General features: G+C 39.5%; 1 protein-coding gene across 1 annotated transcript in view; it reads left to right on the top strand.

The window, feature by feature from the left end:
• MMS22L (MMS22 like, DNA repair protein) overlaps nt 1-17,044 on the top strand; it is an 881,591-nt gene that overhangs the window by 319,614 nt on the left and 544,933 nt on the right. Inside the window, exon 18 of the mRNA XM_053712068.1 lies at nt 8,789-9,298. Coding sequence (XP_053568043.1) covers nt 8,789-9,298 — 510 coding nt within the window. The remainder of the gene's footprint in view (nt 1-8,788; nt 9,299-17,044) is intronic.

Below are 17,044 nucleotides of genomic sequence, written 5' to 3'. Positions count from 1 at the left end.
CAGGTCCTTGTGGCTTTTTCCTACTTCGGGAATTAAGTTGTTCCCTATTTGGGATGGTAGGCTGTGCTGTCTCCTTTTCCAAGTTTCGCTTAAGGTTTTTTGTTTGTTTTTTATACCGGGGTTTAAGATGCTCTGCATTCTTTTTCCTTGGGTATGGTCCTCTGATACACTGGAGGGGATTATGGAGACTAGCCTTTGTTTTGCTCACTCTTCGGGTGACCTTGTCCTCTGTTTTTTTCTGGGCGTTGTTTTATCGCCTTGGTGGGCTCTAGGCAACTTTTGTGACTCTGTCTAGTTCCCTTTGGAGTGTCTTCTTCCCTTTTGGGTTGGGATTTCAGAGTGGGGCTTGTTCCCGGTTTCCGGGTTGGTCCGGTTATGTTCCTTGGAACGATCTGGGACTCAGGCCTATAGTTTTTGTTGTGGATCTTCCGGATGTCTGGCAGACTTACGATCCTGTGGCTGGTTCGGTGCGATCCAGTTTTTCCAGGGTACAGGCTATGACCTTCGGTCTAGAAGGCTTGGCTAGGATTTCTATGCCCTTTGTCTGAGGTGTGCTCTTCTTCCTTTTTGGGGAGTTCCTCGATGTTCATCTATGACGTCTAGATGATTTCATTTGGAATTGTTTCCTCAGCCTATGGCTTCATGGCTTATGAGCATGTGCCCTGTTCTTTCCTTACTCTCCCCTTCGGGGGGGGGGGGGGTTGTTTGTCCTCCTTATGGGGGTGGGGTTTCCTCTCTCTGGAGGTTGGTGGTCCTGTCCTGTGTGCAGGTTGTCGGAACGGGAGTTTTTTTATCCACTAAAGGAGAGCCTCTGTTTTCTGGGGTTCTGTTTCCTTTTGGGTGATGATGTCCCCATGTTCGAGACTGTCACGGAGTGTCGTGCTGGGGCTTCTGAGACTCTATTGCATTTTCTCTGTTCCTCTCCTATGGATTCTCTTGGACTTCCTTGCATTGGTGGAGAGTTAACAAAGATAAATATCCCAACTTGGTGAAATTAGCAAAAGCCTACTTATGCATCTCAGGCACCTCAATACTATCCGAGCGCCTCTTCTCTGCTGCAGGCAAAATAGCTGCAAAAAGAGAGCCAGCCTCAGCCAGCATGTGGACTCATTGACAGTTTTGCATTTCAATACAAAGTTTCTGGAAAAGTGAATAATAGAATGTTATAAACAGTGATAGTCTACCTCTTTCTAGTTCTATCTCTTTCAATACAGTTTGTGGTTTTGTTTTGCTTAATTATAATAAATGTGTTCTGCTGCTTAAAATTTAGACAAACAGATGTGTTAATGTAAAGTTTTAGTTCTTAATTTTATATCTGTAAAACTGTGCGAATTTTATTTTAAATATAGGAAAAAAATATTTGTTTGTTTTTATCCGAAAAGTCGATATATCGAAAAAATAATCTGACGATTAATCGATTATGAAAATAAGTTAGTTGCAGCCCATATATACATACATATATGTATGTGTGTGTATGTACTGTATGTATGTGTGTGTGTGTATGTATATATATATATATATATATATATATATACTTTCTCATTTTGGGAGGGCACTCACAGGATTTCTTTTTTGCACAACAAAATAATCTTTATTTCCAAATGGTTGCAGTAACAGTTTGATTGTTGACGTTAAGGCCTCAATTTGCGCCTTTCTTAACACAAAAATGTTCTAAGAAAATACAAAATACACAATTAGAATCCATATAATAAGAACAACTTATACCAAGAACTCAAATGCATAAAACACATCAGTGACATCCCTCCACCAAAAAACTTAAAGACTCAAACCAACAAATGGATGGGACTGTATGGTTGTCTAAGAGCAGCAAGACACATAAAAATGGAAGGAAATATAAATAAAATAACGCTTACTCCCACTACTTCAAATCTAAATCTATCCATCACTGGCTCAAAATGCCATACCAAAACCCAAAAATGTTGATAGAAGAACCCACACAGGAGTGAATATTTACCACCAATACTGCAACCATTATTAACCAATACAGATTATTTTGTTTTCCAAAGCAAATGCTGTGAGTGCCCTCCCTAAATGAGAAAGTTTCTATATACACTATAGAGGCTCGCACCCAGGTAGTAAGTACACCCTGGAGGTTGGAGTGTATATGTATGTTTATGTATATGTATGTGATACATATGTTATTATTACATATAAAACCAAAGCTTTTTACTTTCAACTTGTAATAAGCACGCTACTCGACATGCTCAAAAAAAGCTTACTTCTAGGTTCTGATTCCTCATTCTTCTTTATAGAATCAATCTCTAAGAGGACACATTTCTTGGTCATAAAGCCAACTAATAAACAAAAATATATAGTGCAATATATTTGTTTTTTAAGTTCTGTGGATATAGGCATGTGGTTTAATAAATAATTTTAAGTATTCACTTTGATTTCAAAGGTTTATTGTTACACAAAATACATTAAAAACTGAACATAGATGCTAGGGTTGCAGATAAAATATGCAAATAGATCAATATTTTAGGAAACACTGTTCAAGTGGTATCGACTACACCTTGTTTACGTTTGCAACAGATACTTGTTTGCATTTGCGACAGTTGTACTTGAGGTTTTAACTCCAGCATGTTGTCTTGCCACATCCAAGTTGTTTTGTTTTCTTTTTACGTGTATTTATTATATTTGGGTTTTTATTGTGATTTCATTAAACAATTGAATTTAAAAGTAGATAGTCAAAGCTTAATTAAGATACATTTTGTGTAATCTGCAACAATTCACTGAGAAACCTTGTTTTCGTAGAAGTTAAAGTTTATTGTAGCACAAGATCTTGTCACCCTGAATGTAGATAAATGACATGATGATCATCCGTAGAATTAAATTTTGATCAGTAGAATTATATTTTGATTGTTAATTTCTCTTGTAAGGTGTATCCAGTCCACGGATTCATCCATTACTTGTGGGATATTCTCCTTCCCAACAGGAAGCTGCAAGAGGATCACCCACAGCAGAGCTGTCTATATAGCTCCTCCCCTAACTGCCACTCCCAGTCATTCTCTTGCAGCTCTCGACAAGAAAGGAAGTATCAAGAGATATGTGGTGATTTAGTGTAGTTTATCTTCAATCAAAAGTTTGTTATTTTTAAATGGTACCGGCGTTGTACTGTTTTTACCTCAGGCAGAAATTATAACAAGAGTTCTGCCTGAGGTTTTTGATGATCTTAGCAGGTTGTAGCTAAGGTCCACTGCTGTTCTCACACATAACTGAAGAGTATGGGAAAACTTCAGCTGGAGGAATGGCCTGCAGAATTAACTGCTCTGAGGTATGTTCAGTATATTTTTTTTCTAGAGAGATAAGGTCTAGAAAATGCTGACAGTGCCTGATATATTTAAGGTAAGCCTGATTACAGTGATTTAACAAACGACTGGGATCATGCTTGCAGTAAAGGGTAATATTCATGTTACTTGCTCTTATTACTTAATATGTAAAACGTTTGCATGATATATAAAAAACGTTTTTTACTGAGGGTGATCAATCTTTATTTGGGGCCTAGTTTTCCACATGGCTGACTAGATTTCTCTTATGAGTAGTTATTTATGGCCCTTTCACTTTGAGTGCATGGTGGGAGGGGCCTATTTTTGCGCTCTAATTGCGCAGTAGTTTTTACAGTCTGAGACATCCAGCTTTCCTGAAGCAGTCCCCTGACATATAGGACCTCTGTAAAGGGTTTTTGTGCCTACAAAAGTCGTTTTATGGGCAGGTAGGAGCCACAGTAGAGCTGTGGCAGTTTGCTTGTGACTGTTTATAACGGTTTTACTGTTTTTCTGCTTTGTTTTTGAGCCTGAGGGGTTAATCATCCATTTGCAAGTGGGTGCAATGCTATTTTAGTCTATTATACACACTGTAAAAATTTTGTAGAGTTTACTGCTTTTTTTCACTGTTTTGCAGTTTATGTGATTGTTTTTTTCCCTTAAAGGCACAGTACCGTTTTTTATATTCTGCTTTTTCACATTTATTAAAGTGTTTTCCAAGCTTGCTGGTCTCATTACTAGTCTGTTAAACATGTCTAACATAGAGGAAACTCCTTGGTCATTATGTTTAGAAGCCATTGTGGAACCCCCTCTTAGAATGTGTACCAAATGCACTGATCTTACTATAAATTTTAAAGACCATATTCTGGCTTTAAAAGATTTATCACCAGAGGAAATTGACAAGGGGGAAGTTATGCTGACTAACTCTCCCCACGTGTCAGAACCTATAACTCCCGCTTAAGGGACGCCAAGTACATCTAGCGCGCCCATTGCGTATACTTTACAAGACATGGCGGCAGTTATGAATCATACCCTTACAGAGGTATTGTCCAAACTGCCAGGGTTACAAGGAAAACGAGACAGCTCTGGGGCTAGAAGAAATACAGAGCTCTCTGACGCTTTAGTAGCTATGTCTGATATACCCTCACAATGTGCAGAAGCCGAAGCAGGAGAGCTTCTATCTGTGGGTGATTTTTCTGATTCAGGGAAGACACTTCAACCTGATTCTGATATGTCTACATTTAAATTTAAACTTCAATACCTCCGCTTGTTGCTCAGGGAGGTTTTAGCAACTCTGGATGACTGTGACGCCATTGTAGTCCCAGAGAAATTGTGTAAGTTGGATAAATACTATGCAGTGCCTGTTTACACTGATGTTTTTCCAATCCCTAAGAGGTTTTCAGAAATTATTACTAAGGAATGGGATAGACCAGGTGTACCGTTCTCTCCCCCTCCTGTTTTTAAAAAGATGTTTCCTATAGATGCCGCTACACAGGACTTGTGGCAGACGGTCCCTAAGGTGGAGGGAGCAGTCTCTACCCTAGCGAAGCGTACAACTATCCTGGTCAAGGACAGTTGTGCTTTTCTAGATCCAATGGACAAAAAATTAGAGGGTTACCTTAAGAAAATTTTTATTCAACAAGGTTTTATTCTCCAGCCTCTTGCATGCATTGCCCCAGTCACTGCTGCTGCGGCTTTCTGGTTTGAGTCTCTAGAAGAGGCTCTACAGGTAGAAACCCCGTTGGATGATATCCTTGACAAGCTTAGAGCTCTTAAGCTAGCCAATTCATTTGTTTCTGACGCCGTTGTTCATTTAACCAAGCTAACGGCTAAAAACTCAGGTTTTGCTATTCAGGCGCGTAGGGCGCTATGGCTTAAATCCTGGTTAGCTGACGTTACTTTAAAGTCTAAGCTTCTCAACATTCCCATCAAGGGGCAGACCCTATTCGGGCCTGGACTGAAGGAGATCATTTCTGATATTACTGGAGGAAAAGGTCACGCCTTTCCTCAGGATAGGTCCAACAAATTAAGGACCAAACAGACTAATTTTCGTTCCTTTCGAAACTTCAAGAGTGGCTCAGCTTCAACTTCCTCTAATACAAAACAAGAGGGAAGTTTTGCCCAGTCCAAGCCTGTCTGGAGACCTAACCAGGCTTGTAACAAAGGAAAGCAGGCCAAAAAAACTGCTGGTGCCTCTAAGACAGCATGAAAGATCAGCCCCCGATCCGGAAACGGATCTAGTAGGGGGCAGACTTTCTCTCTTCGCCCAGGCTTGGGCAAGAGATGTCCAGGATCCCTGGGCGTTGGAAATTGTGTCCCAGGGATATCTTCTGGACTTCAAAGCTTCTTCCCCAAAAGGGAGATTTCATCTCTCACAATTATCTGCAAACCAGATAAAGAGAGAGGCATTTTTACATAGTGTTCAAGACCTCCTAGTTATGGGAGTTATCCACCCAGTTCCAAAGGAGGAATAGGGGCAGGGCTTCTATTCAAATCTGTTTGTAGTTCCCAAGAAAGAGGGAACCTTCAGACCAATCTTAGCTCTCAAGATCCTAAACAAATTTCTCAGGGTCCCATCCTTCAAGATGGAGACTATTCGGACTATTCTTCCTCTGATCCAGGAGGGTCAATATATGACTACCGTGGACTTAAAGGATGCTTATCTTCACATTCCGATACACAGAGATCATCATCGGTTTCTCAGGTTCGCCTTCCTAGACAGGCATTACCAGTTTGTGGCTCTTCCCTTTGGGTTAGCTACGGCACCAAGAATCTTTACACAGGTTCTAGGGTCACTCCTAGCGGTCCTAAGGCTGCGGGGTATAGCAGTAGCCCCTTACATAGACGACATTCTGATACAGGTGTCGACTTTTCAAATCGCCAGGTCCCATACGGACATTGTTCTGGCATTCCTGAGGTCTCATGGGTGGAAAGTGAACGAAGAAAAGAGTTCTCTATCCCCTCTCACAAGAGTTTCCTTCCTAGGAACTGTGATAGATTCTGTAGAAATGAAGATTTACCTGACAGAGGCCAGGTTGTCAAAACTTCTAAATTCCTGCCGTGTTCTTTATTCTACTTCTCGCCCCTTTAGTGGCTCAGTGTATGGAAGTAATCGGCAATGGACATAGTGCCGTTTGCCCGCCTACATCTCAGACCGCTGCAACTTTGCATACTCAGTCAGTGGAATGGGGATTACACAGATTTGTCCCCTCTACTAAATCTGGATCAAGAGACCAGGGATTCTCTTCTCTGGTGGCTATCTCGGGTCCATCTGTCCTAGGGTATGACCTTCCGCAGGCCAGATTGGACAATAGTAACAACAGATGCCAGCCTTCTGGGCTGGGGTGCAGTCTGGAACTCCCTGAAGGCTCATGGCTCATGGACTCAGGAGGAGGCACTCCTTCCGATAAACATTCTGGAACTAAGAGCGATATTCAATGCTCTTCAGGCTTGGCCTCAGCTTGCTGCGGTCAGGTTCATCAGATTTCAGTCGGACAATATCACGACTAGCCTACATCAACCATCAAGGGGGAACAAGGAGTTTCCTAGCAATGTTGGAGGTTTCAAAAATAATTCTATGGGCAGAGGTTCACTCTTGCCACCTATCAGCTATCCATATCCCAGGAGTAGAGAACTGGGAGGCGGATTTTCTAAGTCGGCAGACTTTTCATCCAGGGGAGTGGGAAATCCATCCGGAGGTATTTGCACAGTTGATTCAACTTTGGGGCAAACCAGAACTGGATCTCATGGCGTCTCGTCAGAACGCCAAGCTTACTTGTTACGGATCTAGGTCCAGGGATCTCAAGGCAGCACTGATAGATGCTCTAGCAGCGCCTTGGTCCTTTAACCTGGCTTATGTGTTTCCACCGTTTCCTCTGCTCCCTTGTTTGATTGCCAAGATCAAGCAGGAGAGAGCTTCAGTGATTTTGATAGCACCTGCGTGGCCACGCAGGACTTGGTATGCAGATCTGGTGGACATGTCATCCCTTCCACCTTGGACTCTGCCGCTGAGGCAGGACCTTCTACTCCAAGGTCCTTTCAACCATCCAAATCTAATTTCTCTGTGTCTGACTGCTTGGAGATTGAACACTTGATTTTTATCAAAGCGTTGTTTCTCTGAGTCGGTCATTGATACCTTAATTCAGGCTCGAAAGCCGGTCACCAGGAAAATCTATCATTGGTGTGAATCTAAAGGTTACTCATGGAGTAAGGTCAGGATTCCTAGGATATTATCTTTTCTCCAAGAAGGATTGGAGAAGGGATTGTCAGCTAGTTCCTTAAAGGGACAGATTTCTGCTCTGTCTATTCTTTTGCACAAGCGTCTGGCTGATACTCCAGATGTTCAGGTGTTTTGTCAGGCTTTAGTTAGAATCAAGCCTGTGTTTAAACCTGTTGCTCCGCCATGGAGTTTAAATTTGGTTCTTAAGGTTCTGCAAAGGGTTCCGTTTGAACCTTTGCATTCCATAGATATTAAACTTTTATCTTGGAAAGTTCTGTTTTTAGTAGCTATCTCCTCGGCTCGAAGAGTTTCAGAGTTATCTGCTTTACAATGTGATTCCCCTTATCTCATTTTCCATGCAGATAAGGTAGTGTTACGTACCAAACCTAGTTTTCTTCCTAAGGTAGTATCTAATAAAAATATCAATCAGGAGATTGTTGTTCCTTCACTATGTCCTAATCCTTCTTCAAAGAAGAAATGTCTTTTACACAATCTTGATGTGGTTCGTGCTTTAAAATTTTATTTACAAGCTACAAAGGATTTTCGTCAAACATCTGCTTTGTTTGTGGTCTACTCTGGACAGAGGAGAGGTCAAAAGGCTTCGGCAACTTCTCTTTCTTTTTGGTTAAGAAGTATAATACGCTTAGCTTATGAGACTGCTGGCCAGCAGCCTCCTGAAAGAATTACAGCTCATTCCACTAGAGCGGTAGCTTCCACATGGGCTTTTAAGAATGAGGCTTCTTTTGAACAGATTTGTAAGGCGGCGACTTGGTCTTCGCTTCATACTTTTTCTAAATTTTACAAATTTGATACTTTTGCTTCTTCGGAGGCTATTTTTGGGAGAAAGGTCTTACAGGCAGTGGTGCCTTCTGTTTAAGCGCCTGCCTTGTCCCTCCGTTCATCCGTGTCCTATAGCTTTGGTATTGGTATCCCACAAGTAATGGATGAATCCGTGGACTGGATACACCTTACAAGAGAAAACAAAATTTATGCTTACCTGATAAATGTATTTCTCTTGTGGTGTATCCAGTCCACGGCCCGCCCTGTCATTTTAAGGCAGGTGTTTTTTATTTTTAAACTACAGTCACCACTGCACCCTATAGTTTCTCCTTTCTCTTGCTTGTCTTCGGTCGAATGACTGGGAGTGGCAGTTAGGGGAGGAGCTATATAGACAGCTCTGCTGTGGGTGAATATCCCACAAGTAATGGATGAATCCATGGACTGGATACACCACAAGAGAAATAAATTTATCAGGTAAGCATAAATTTTGTTTTTGCTTTTACAGAATCTATTCAAAATTCCACCAAAAGAAGATGCAGGAACTTACAGAGGTTGGTCTGCAGAACTTTTTCACTCTGTTCCTTTTACTGGCTACTTTGGCAGAAACTGAAGATGTTACTAGTCGAGTATTAGATTTATTAAATTTTTTAGTTCCTAATCATATTAGTATGGCTCAGCGGACCCTTGTGTGGCGTGGTCATTTTGCTTTTCTCCTGGTCTATGTTGAGAAAAACATGGACATAACTGCTTTGGCAGAAAAGCTGTCACACAACTTTCAGGAAACTGCCAAAGAATTCTTGGTTTTAAAGAGCGACTTTGGCCAGAAACACATACTATGGACGTTACTTTCTACATATGTTGATGGAGTCCAAGAAGTGTTTGAAACTAGCCGCAACCTCCAGCTTTCTGAAGAAAAGCTGCTAAATGAAGGCTTTAGCATGTTGTTACCAGCTTGTCGTGAATCTGAACTCAGTGCGGTATTGCATTTCCTGCAGACTGTTATAGCCAGACTAAGGTAAGTGAAATACTCCATTTTATTATGTTAGTCTGTGAAAAAAATTGCCGGTAGAAATATCTTATTTTAAACTTCTTTCAAAATTAAAAAAGATGCTATTTGAAGTTGAAATGTTTATATTCACTTTATTCCAAACTATACCCTAGGTTCAGTTATACATTTTAGTATCTAGTGTGCACATACATTCATTTGTTGAGCGTTTCAATTGCATCTATATTCAGCCACCAATCAGCAGCTACTGAGCCTATCTAGATATGCTTTTCAACAAAGGATATCAAGAGAAAGTAAATTAGAAAGTTGTTTAAATTTGCATGCTCTTTCTAAACCATGAAAGATAAATGTGGGTTTAATGTCCCTTTAAAGGAATACTAAACCCATTTTCTTTCTTTAATGATTCAGATAGAGCATGCAATTTTAAGCAACTTTTTAATTTACTCCTATTATCAATTTTTCTTCCTTCTCTTGCTATCTTTATTTAATAACAGGAATTTAAAGCTAAAGAGCCGGACCATTTTTGGCTGAGAACCTGGCTTATGCTTGCTTATTGGTTTGCTAAATGTAGCCACCAATAAGCAAGCACTATCCAGGGCGCTGAACCTTAAATTGGCTGCCTCGTAACCTTTAAATTCCTGCTTTTTTAAATAAAGATAGCAAGTGAACTAATAAAAATTGATAATAGGAGTAAATAAGAAAGTTGCTTAAAATTGCATACTCAATCTGAATCATTAAAGGGACAGAATACACCAATTTTAATTTAACTGCATGTAATAGCCACTACTATAAAGAATAATATTCACAGATACTGATCTAAAAATCCAGTATTAAAGAATTTAAAAACTTACTTAGAAGCTCCCAGTTTAGCTCTGTTGAAAAGATTAGCTGGAACACCCACTGCAAGTGGTTCTATAGCAAAAAAAGCAGACCCTCCCCCTTCCTCTGCATATGAAAAGACTCTTTACACAAACAGGAGCAAGCTGGAGTAGGTATACATCAGTATTCTCCTAAAACTTTGGGGCTTGGTTAGGAGTCTGAAAATCAGCGCAATGTTATTTAAAAATAAGCAAAACTATAGTTTAAAAAAAAAAAAAAAAAAAGCTGTATAGGCTATATAAATGGATCATCTACAAAACATTTATGCAAAGAAAAATCTAGTGTATAATGTCCCTTTAAAGAAAAAAATTGTGTTTAGTATCTCTTTAAGCAAATTTTCTAAACATCTCAACACCTTGTTTGCTGAAATAGTTTGATATCCAAACCACAACCACTTTCTTTATTGCTTGCTTGCGTAGGCACAACTAGCAACTGTCATTTTGTTAGCAAAATGGGTTTGATTTTGTAGTATTATCTTATCAACTGTAATACCATAGCCAATTAGGGACAGATATGGCATTTTTAGGCTTTCTCTGTAGTGTGCATTTCCACAAATACCAGAAATAGAAAACCAACAATTTTAAGTGGTAAGTAATAATGAAAAGTATATTGCAAAGTTAAAGTTTTTTTTTTTTTTATAGTACAATCTGAAAGGGACAGTCTACACCAGAATTTTTATTGTTTTAATCCCTTTATTACTCATTCCATAGTTTTTCTTAACTATGTATTAATACACTTTTCCTTCCTAAGATAGGGAAAGTCCACGGCTTAATTCCTTACTGTTGGGAAATAAAACACCTGGTCACCAGGAGGAGGCAAAGACACCCCAGCCAAAGGCTTAAATATCCCTCCCACTTCCTCATTACCCCAGTCATTCTTTGCCTTTCAACACATTCGAAGGTTCTGTCTCGGACCTTTACAACTGTGCTGAGGCAGTGGAACAGCGATCATTCAGATCTGTCTCAACAGATTTTATTAGACAGCCGGTCGATATAATCGCTCTCTTGGTGGCTCTGTCCAGATCTGTCCTGAGGGACATGCTGAGCTTCCAAACGTGCAGTCCTTTGTTTAGATCTGGGGCTCCTTCTTGGATCCTAAATCTTTCTTCGGGTTTCGCAACAGGTTCCGTTTGAGCCTCTGCATTCCGTTGACATTAAATTGTTATCTTGGAAGGTTTCCTTTTTTATTGGCTATTGTCTCTCCGCCCAGAGTTTCTGAGATCTCTGCTTTGCAATGTGAGCCCCCTTATCTGATTTTTCATGCAGATAAGGCAGTTTTAAATGCTAAATTAGGTTTTCTTCCTAAGCTTGTGTCAGATCGCAACATCAATCAGGAGATTGTGGTTCCTTCCTTGTGTCCTAATCTTTCTATCTTCAGGCTACTAAGGAGTTTAGACAATCTTTCTCTTTGTTGTCTATTTGGGGAAGCGTAAGGGGCAGAAGGCTACTTTGACTTCCCTATCTTATTGGTTAAGCAGTGTCATCCGCTTAGCTTACGAGACAGTGGGACATTGTCCTCCTGAGAGGATAACGGCTCATTCCACTGGAGCAGTGGCTTCCTCTTGGGCCTTTAAAGGGACACTCAATCAAAATTAAACTTTCATTATCCAGATAGAACATGCCATTTTAAACAACTTTCCAATTTACTTCCATTAACAAAATGTGCACATCCTTTTTATATTTAAACGTTTTGAGTCACCAGCTCCTACTGAGCATGTGCAAGAATAAGTGTTTATGCATTTGTGAATGGCTGATGGCTGTCACATGGTATGTGTATGCATTTGTGAATGGCTGATGGCTGTCACATGGTATGTGTATGCATTTGTGAATGGCTGATGGCTGTCGCATGGTACAGGGGGAGTGGAAAAAGACACAACTTTTAAAATTGTCAGAAAAAAAATCTACTCATTTGAAGTTCAGACTAAGTGCTATTGCATTGTCTTGTTATCTTGCATTTATTGATTATACAAATCTACTGTGTTGACTGGTCCTTTAAAGGGACACTGTACCCAAAAAAATTCTTTTGTGATTCAGATAGAGCATGCAATTTTAAGCAACTTTCTAATTTACTCCTATTATCAATTTTTCTTCGTTCTCTTGCTATCTTTATATGAAAAAGAAGGCATCTAAGCTTTTTTTCTTGGTTCAGCACTCTGGACAGCAGTTTTTGATTGGTGGCTGAATTTATCAACCAATCAGCAAGGACAACCTAGGTTGTTCACCAAAAATGGGCCGGCATCTAAACTTACATTCTTGCATTTCAAATAAAGATACCAAGAGAATAAAGAACATTTGATAATAGGAGTAAATTAGAAAGTTGCTTAAAATTGCATGCTCTATCTGAATCCCGAAAGAAAATTTTTGGGTACAGTGTCCCTTTAAGAACGAGGCCTCTATGGATCAGATTTGTAAGGCGGCTAACTGGTCCTCCTTACATACTTTTCCAAAATTTTATAAGTTTGATGTTTTTGCTTCGGCTGAAGCAGCTTTTGGGAGCAAAGTTTTGCAGACTGTGGTGCCCTCAGAATATGGTCCGACTCTTCCTTTTTGTTCCCTCCCGTTATTCATTCAGTGTCCTGTAGAGCTTGGGTATAGTTTCCCAACAGTAAGGAATGAAGCCGTGGACTCTTCCTATCTTAGGAAGGAAAACATAATTTATGCTTCCAAAAAACGAAATATACAACACAGATAAGCACTCCCCTCTGGCCAGAACCGCTGCCTTCCAATAGTCTCTCCCAAAGGCTGTAAATCGATATAGCTTGTAGAAAGAGGCACTGGTTCATAGGGTATTCCTGAAGATTCTACTGTGTTCCACAATTCCACCCGGAAAACTGTGTTTTTATCTGTTAGAAAATATTCCATTGGCATAGTGTTTCCAAACACCTTATAAACAAGTGCAAAATACTCAGAGAATATATATATATATAAACAATTTAGTACATTTTAGTCAATTCAATTAAATTGATACATATTTGTTTTGCAATATATACATACATACACACACACATACTATGGGTATGGAATATCGCATGTCTAGCCCACCAGCATAATATATTTACCTGTGTGTGTACTTGTCTGAATAGGAAACCTTGGTGTTATTTTTGTATATTCAGCCATTCACTTTCCAGGTATGACAGACACATTTTTTTTTTTTAACCAAAGCACCAGCTTTATCATACCTCTCAACATTTAATATAGCAAAAGAGGGACACTTTTCTCCCCATTAACAGAGCTCCGCTAGCCTATTTACACACACACATATTATACATACACACTCTTTACACACACAAACACATATTTATACACACTGATAAACACATATTCACACACACAAATATTCACACACACACACACATACACATTTACACACCCACATTTATACGCACACACTGATAAACACATAATCACACACACACACATATTCATACACACATATACATATTAACACACATACTTACACCTACACATATATACATATACACACACATTTATACACACATTGATAAACACATAATCACACACACACATATTCATATACATATTTACACACACACACACACACACACTCTCATATTTATTGAAACACATTTAGGAAATGGTACTAGGTCCGTATATGTAAAAATAGCACACTAGCAAAGGCAACCTGACAGCCTAGTTCCTAAACATACCACATGACTTTAACCTTGTATATGCCAATGGGAAAAGTAATACTGGTGTACCCAGACCACATGATGAAGTATACACAATCCTAATGCTTTAAATATAAGGGCAACATTCCCCAATTGGCTAATTTATCACCACTCCATTCGATAGCCAGATCGTAACTAATTCCTTTCCTATAAGTCCTTATGCCCCAGCCCCATTAATTCCCCTGGTACTTAACCCATAGTTGTGCTGCTGCTTCCTGGGATCCTGGGTGCTGCTGCCCTGCACTGGGCCCGGGGAGGGGGTGCTGTTGACCGCTGTTTGGGTAAGTTCTGGCTCATGTACAAAACACTTTACTTGTTCCTTTGCAAAGATAAGCCATAGGAAACCACAGAAATAGTGTACAGTGGAGAAGAGAGAGAACGTAATGGTGCTATGCAGTCACACTGCCAATAAGAACCCCCAATGCTGCCTGATGAAAAAGAGAATGGGAGAGCCGAGAGCGCTAAACTTTTACAATGGTTGTAGTTGAGGCTTTACCACTTTTTATCTAGCAGCTCTACTGAGTTGCGCTCCTGACTCGGCTTAGCTTGCTCCACATTAATCTTTTTATTCAGAATGTGTAGTTATTTATGCCGAGTCAGAAAGGGCAACTCAGTATCACGACTGGACAAAAAGTGGTAAAGAGTCTGTACCGATGATGTGAAGCTGATCTGCTGGCGGGGACACTGACTGAATGTAGCAGGGCCTGCAGCCAGGGTGAGCTTGGAGCCCACAGCACCCCTGGTACTTACCACCATGGTTGTTGTCCTGCTCCTAGGTGCTACCAGTGCTGCTGGGTGCTGCTGCCCTGGCCAGGGGTGATATATTCCGCCGGTTCTATGCCGTTGCGCTGCCATGAACCAATGAATGCTGAGCTGAATATGGGAGCAATTCAGTAGCGTGCACACGGCTGATCAAAAAAATTTAAAAATCTGAACCAGTCAGCGTGAAGCTGATCTGCTGGCGGGAACGCTGTGACGTGTGTGAATGTGTGACAGTGTAAATGTAGCAGGGATGAGCTTGAAAGCGTGCACTTAAGTTAACTTGTTACTGTTCCCACTTCCCTCTCTTATTCACAGGACATTGCATATGATAACGCATCATTCTGCTTATTTATGAACTGCAGCATAACTAAAATAATGAAATTTAAAAAAAATTAAACTAAAACGATGAGCCTGTCAGTCTGCTGCAGCACACCTGAGGATCTCTCACGCACACTAGTGCCACGGCACACTGGTTGAAAATCACTTATTTATTTTATAACCACACCAAGGAGTTGCACAGTTTTGTGTGCACTTTAAACATATGTATAAGACTTCTATTCTATATAATATTTGCTTCCACATTGTGTATTCTCTGCAGAGAATTGCAGAAAATTAATGTAGCTGTACTTGGAAAGATTTAGATTTTTGTAAACTATGCTTGTTGCACTTAAATGTCTGAGGTCTATATGGCATGCTTACTCAGTTTCAGCCTTTGCTCTTTAACAAAACAAAATGCATATAACTGTTTTTCTTTATAGATTATCCATGTAAAATAATTTGTCATTGCATATACAGTCACTGCATACTGTGAGGTATTTCCAGAGTTAAAATTCCTAGCATTCTTTACTCTTCAGCTGTGTTGAAATTATCATTTGTATTTCCTACTTTTTCAAGCAAATATTAACTATACATATTTGCGGTTTGATATAAAAGTTACTGTATTTCAAACAAATATGCTGTAATGAAATTCATATAAAAGTAACCACTGTGTAGAAAAATGTATTTGTAGTCTTAAAGTAATATTCCCCTCTGTAGTACATTCTTGCCCTGCTCCCCCTGCTGTGGCTGATCTATCGTGCTCATGTGAATGCATCTTTCAAGGTGAAGAAACATTCCCTATTACACAAGGTGTGGTATGGAGGCAGCCTGAATAATGTATAAAATCTATTGATGGTAATGTAATATTTTGAAGGTGAGCAATATATTTGTTACACATGCAGATATAATGAGCTTATTTTAGGATAAATGTTACAGATACAACCTATATGTGTTTGTGTACAAACAGCAATGTTTTTAATGTTTTCTTACACTAGAGATAAATATTTAAAAAATCCTCTTAGAGATTACAACAATTTATAATTTCTTTCTTTACCTTAGGTTTTCTGTGTGTTCGCTGTGTCAGATACAAGGCTTATTTAAAATGAAAAGAAAGCTGGAGCAATTTTCTTTATTCCATTTCAGTCTCCTAAGGCCTGTTTTCCCTGGTGTGCTCATAGCAGTAGGGGGTTTAAGGGAATTCAGTTCTCTGCAAATTAATGTCTCACATCATGAAAATTCAGGAGGGTTTTTTGTGTCTTGAAAAGTAATACAGAGAATCTGAGTATTATTTCTTGCCAGCGGGTAGAAGATGAATGATTTTGTCACAGTTTTACTGCTTGATGAGCAGTGTCCTGAGGGTCAGGCTTAACTCTGTGTCACTATGCTGCTCATTACTCTTGAGCTAAATAAGGGCTGATTGGATCTAAATTGCCTAGCACATGGGCCACAGATGAGCTCAGTGAGCAGGGGATGACCTGCTATTCAGATGGGGAGTCACCCTGGTGTGCAAATGCTGCATTAGAGCAGCGTGAGAGAATGAGAGGCTGCCAGCTAAAGAAATCGAAATGTAAAAACTCTTTGATGCTGCAATGGAAGAATTTTGAAGTGTAGGAAGTGACAGGTTGATGGTACTTATCAGCTTTTGCTGGATTAGAGAACGGTGTCATCTTGCTTTTATAATGACAGTAGACCAGAGCCAGCTGCTAACTACTACGCAGAGCAGACAATGACAGTCTCTTCTGCCTCTTACAGGCAGGTCTGATAGAGAGGTGCTTCAGGACACCCTACACAAGTACTTCTCTAAAGTGAAATCTTCTAGCCCTCTATCAGTCTATTTATATATATATATTTTGATTTATTATTTGTGAGAATGATTTCCATATTGTGTATAAAGCTATCCAGTAATAATTCTGGAAAATTAAACTTATAAGGGAAGTTGTAGCTGCACCATTTGAAATCAAAATTACTTAATAATTTTTTTTTTTTTTAATTTAAATTTTTCTTTTATTGAAAATAATATAACAGGTGTTACAGCCAGTGAGATTTCAATACATGACAGTAGGAGGACAAAACAAAAAACAACAATATTACATTCATTGTAGTTGTAT

The sequence above is a fragment of the Bombina bombina genome, chromosome 4 (assembly GCF_027579735.1).
Source record: "Bombina bombina isolate aBomBom1 chromosome 4, aBomBom1.pri, whole genome shotgun sequence".
Lineage (NCBI taxonomy): Eukaryota > Metazoa > Chordata > Amphibia > Anura > Bombinatoridae > Bombina > Bombina bombina.
This window is presented reverse-complemented; position numbering and strand designations above follow the sequence as displayed.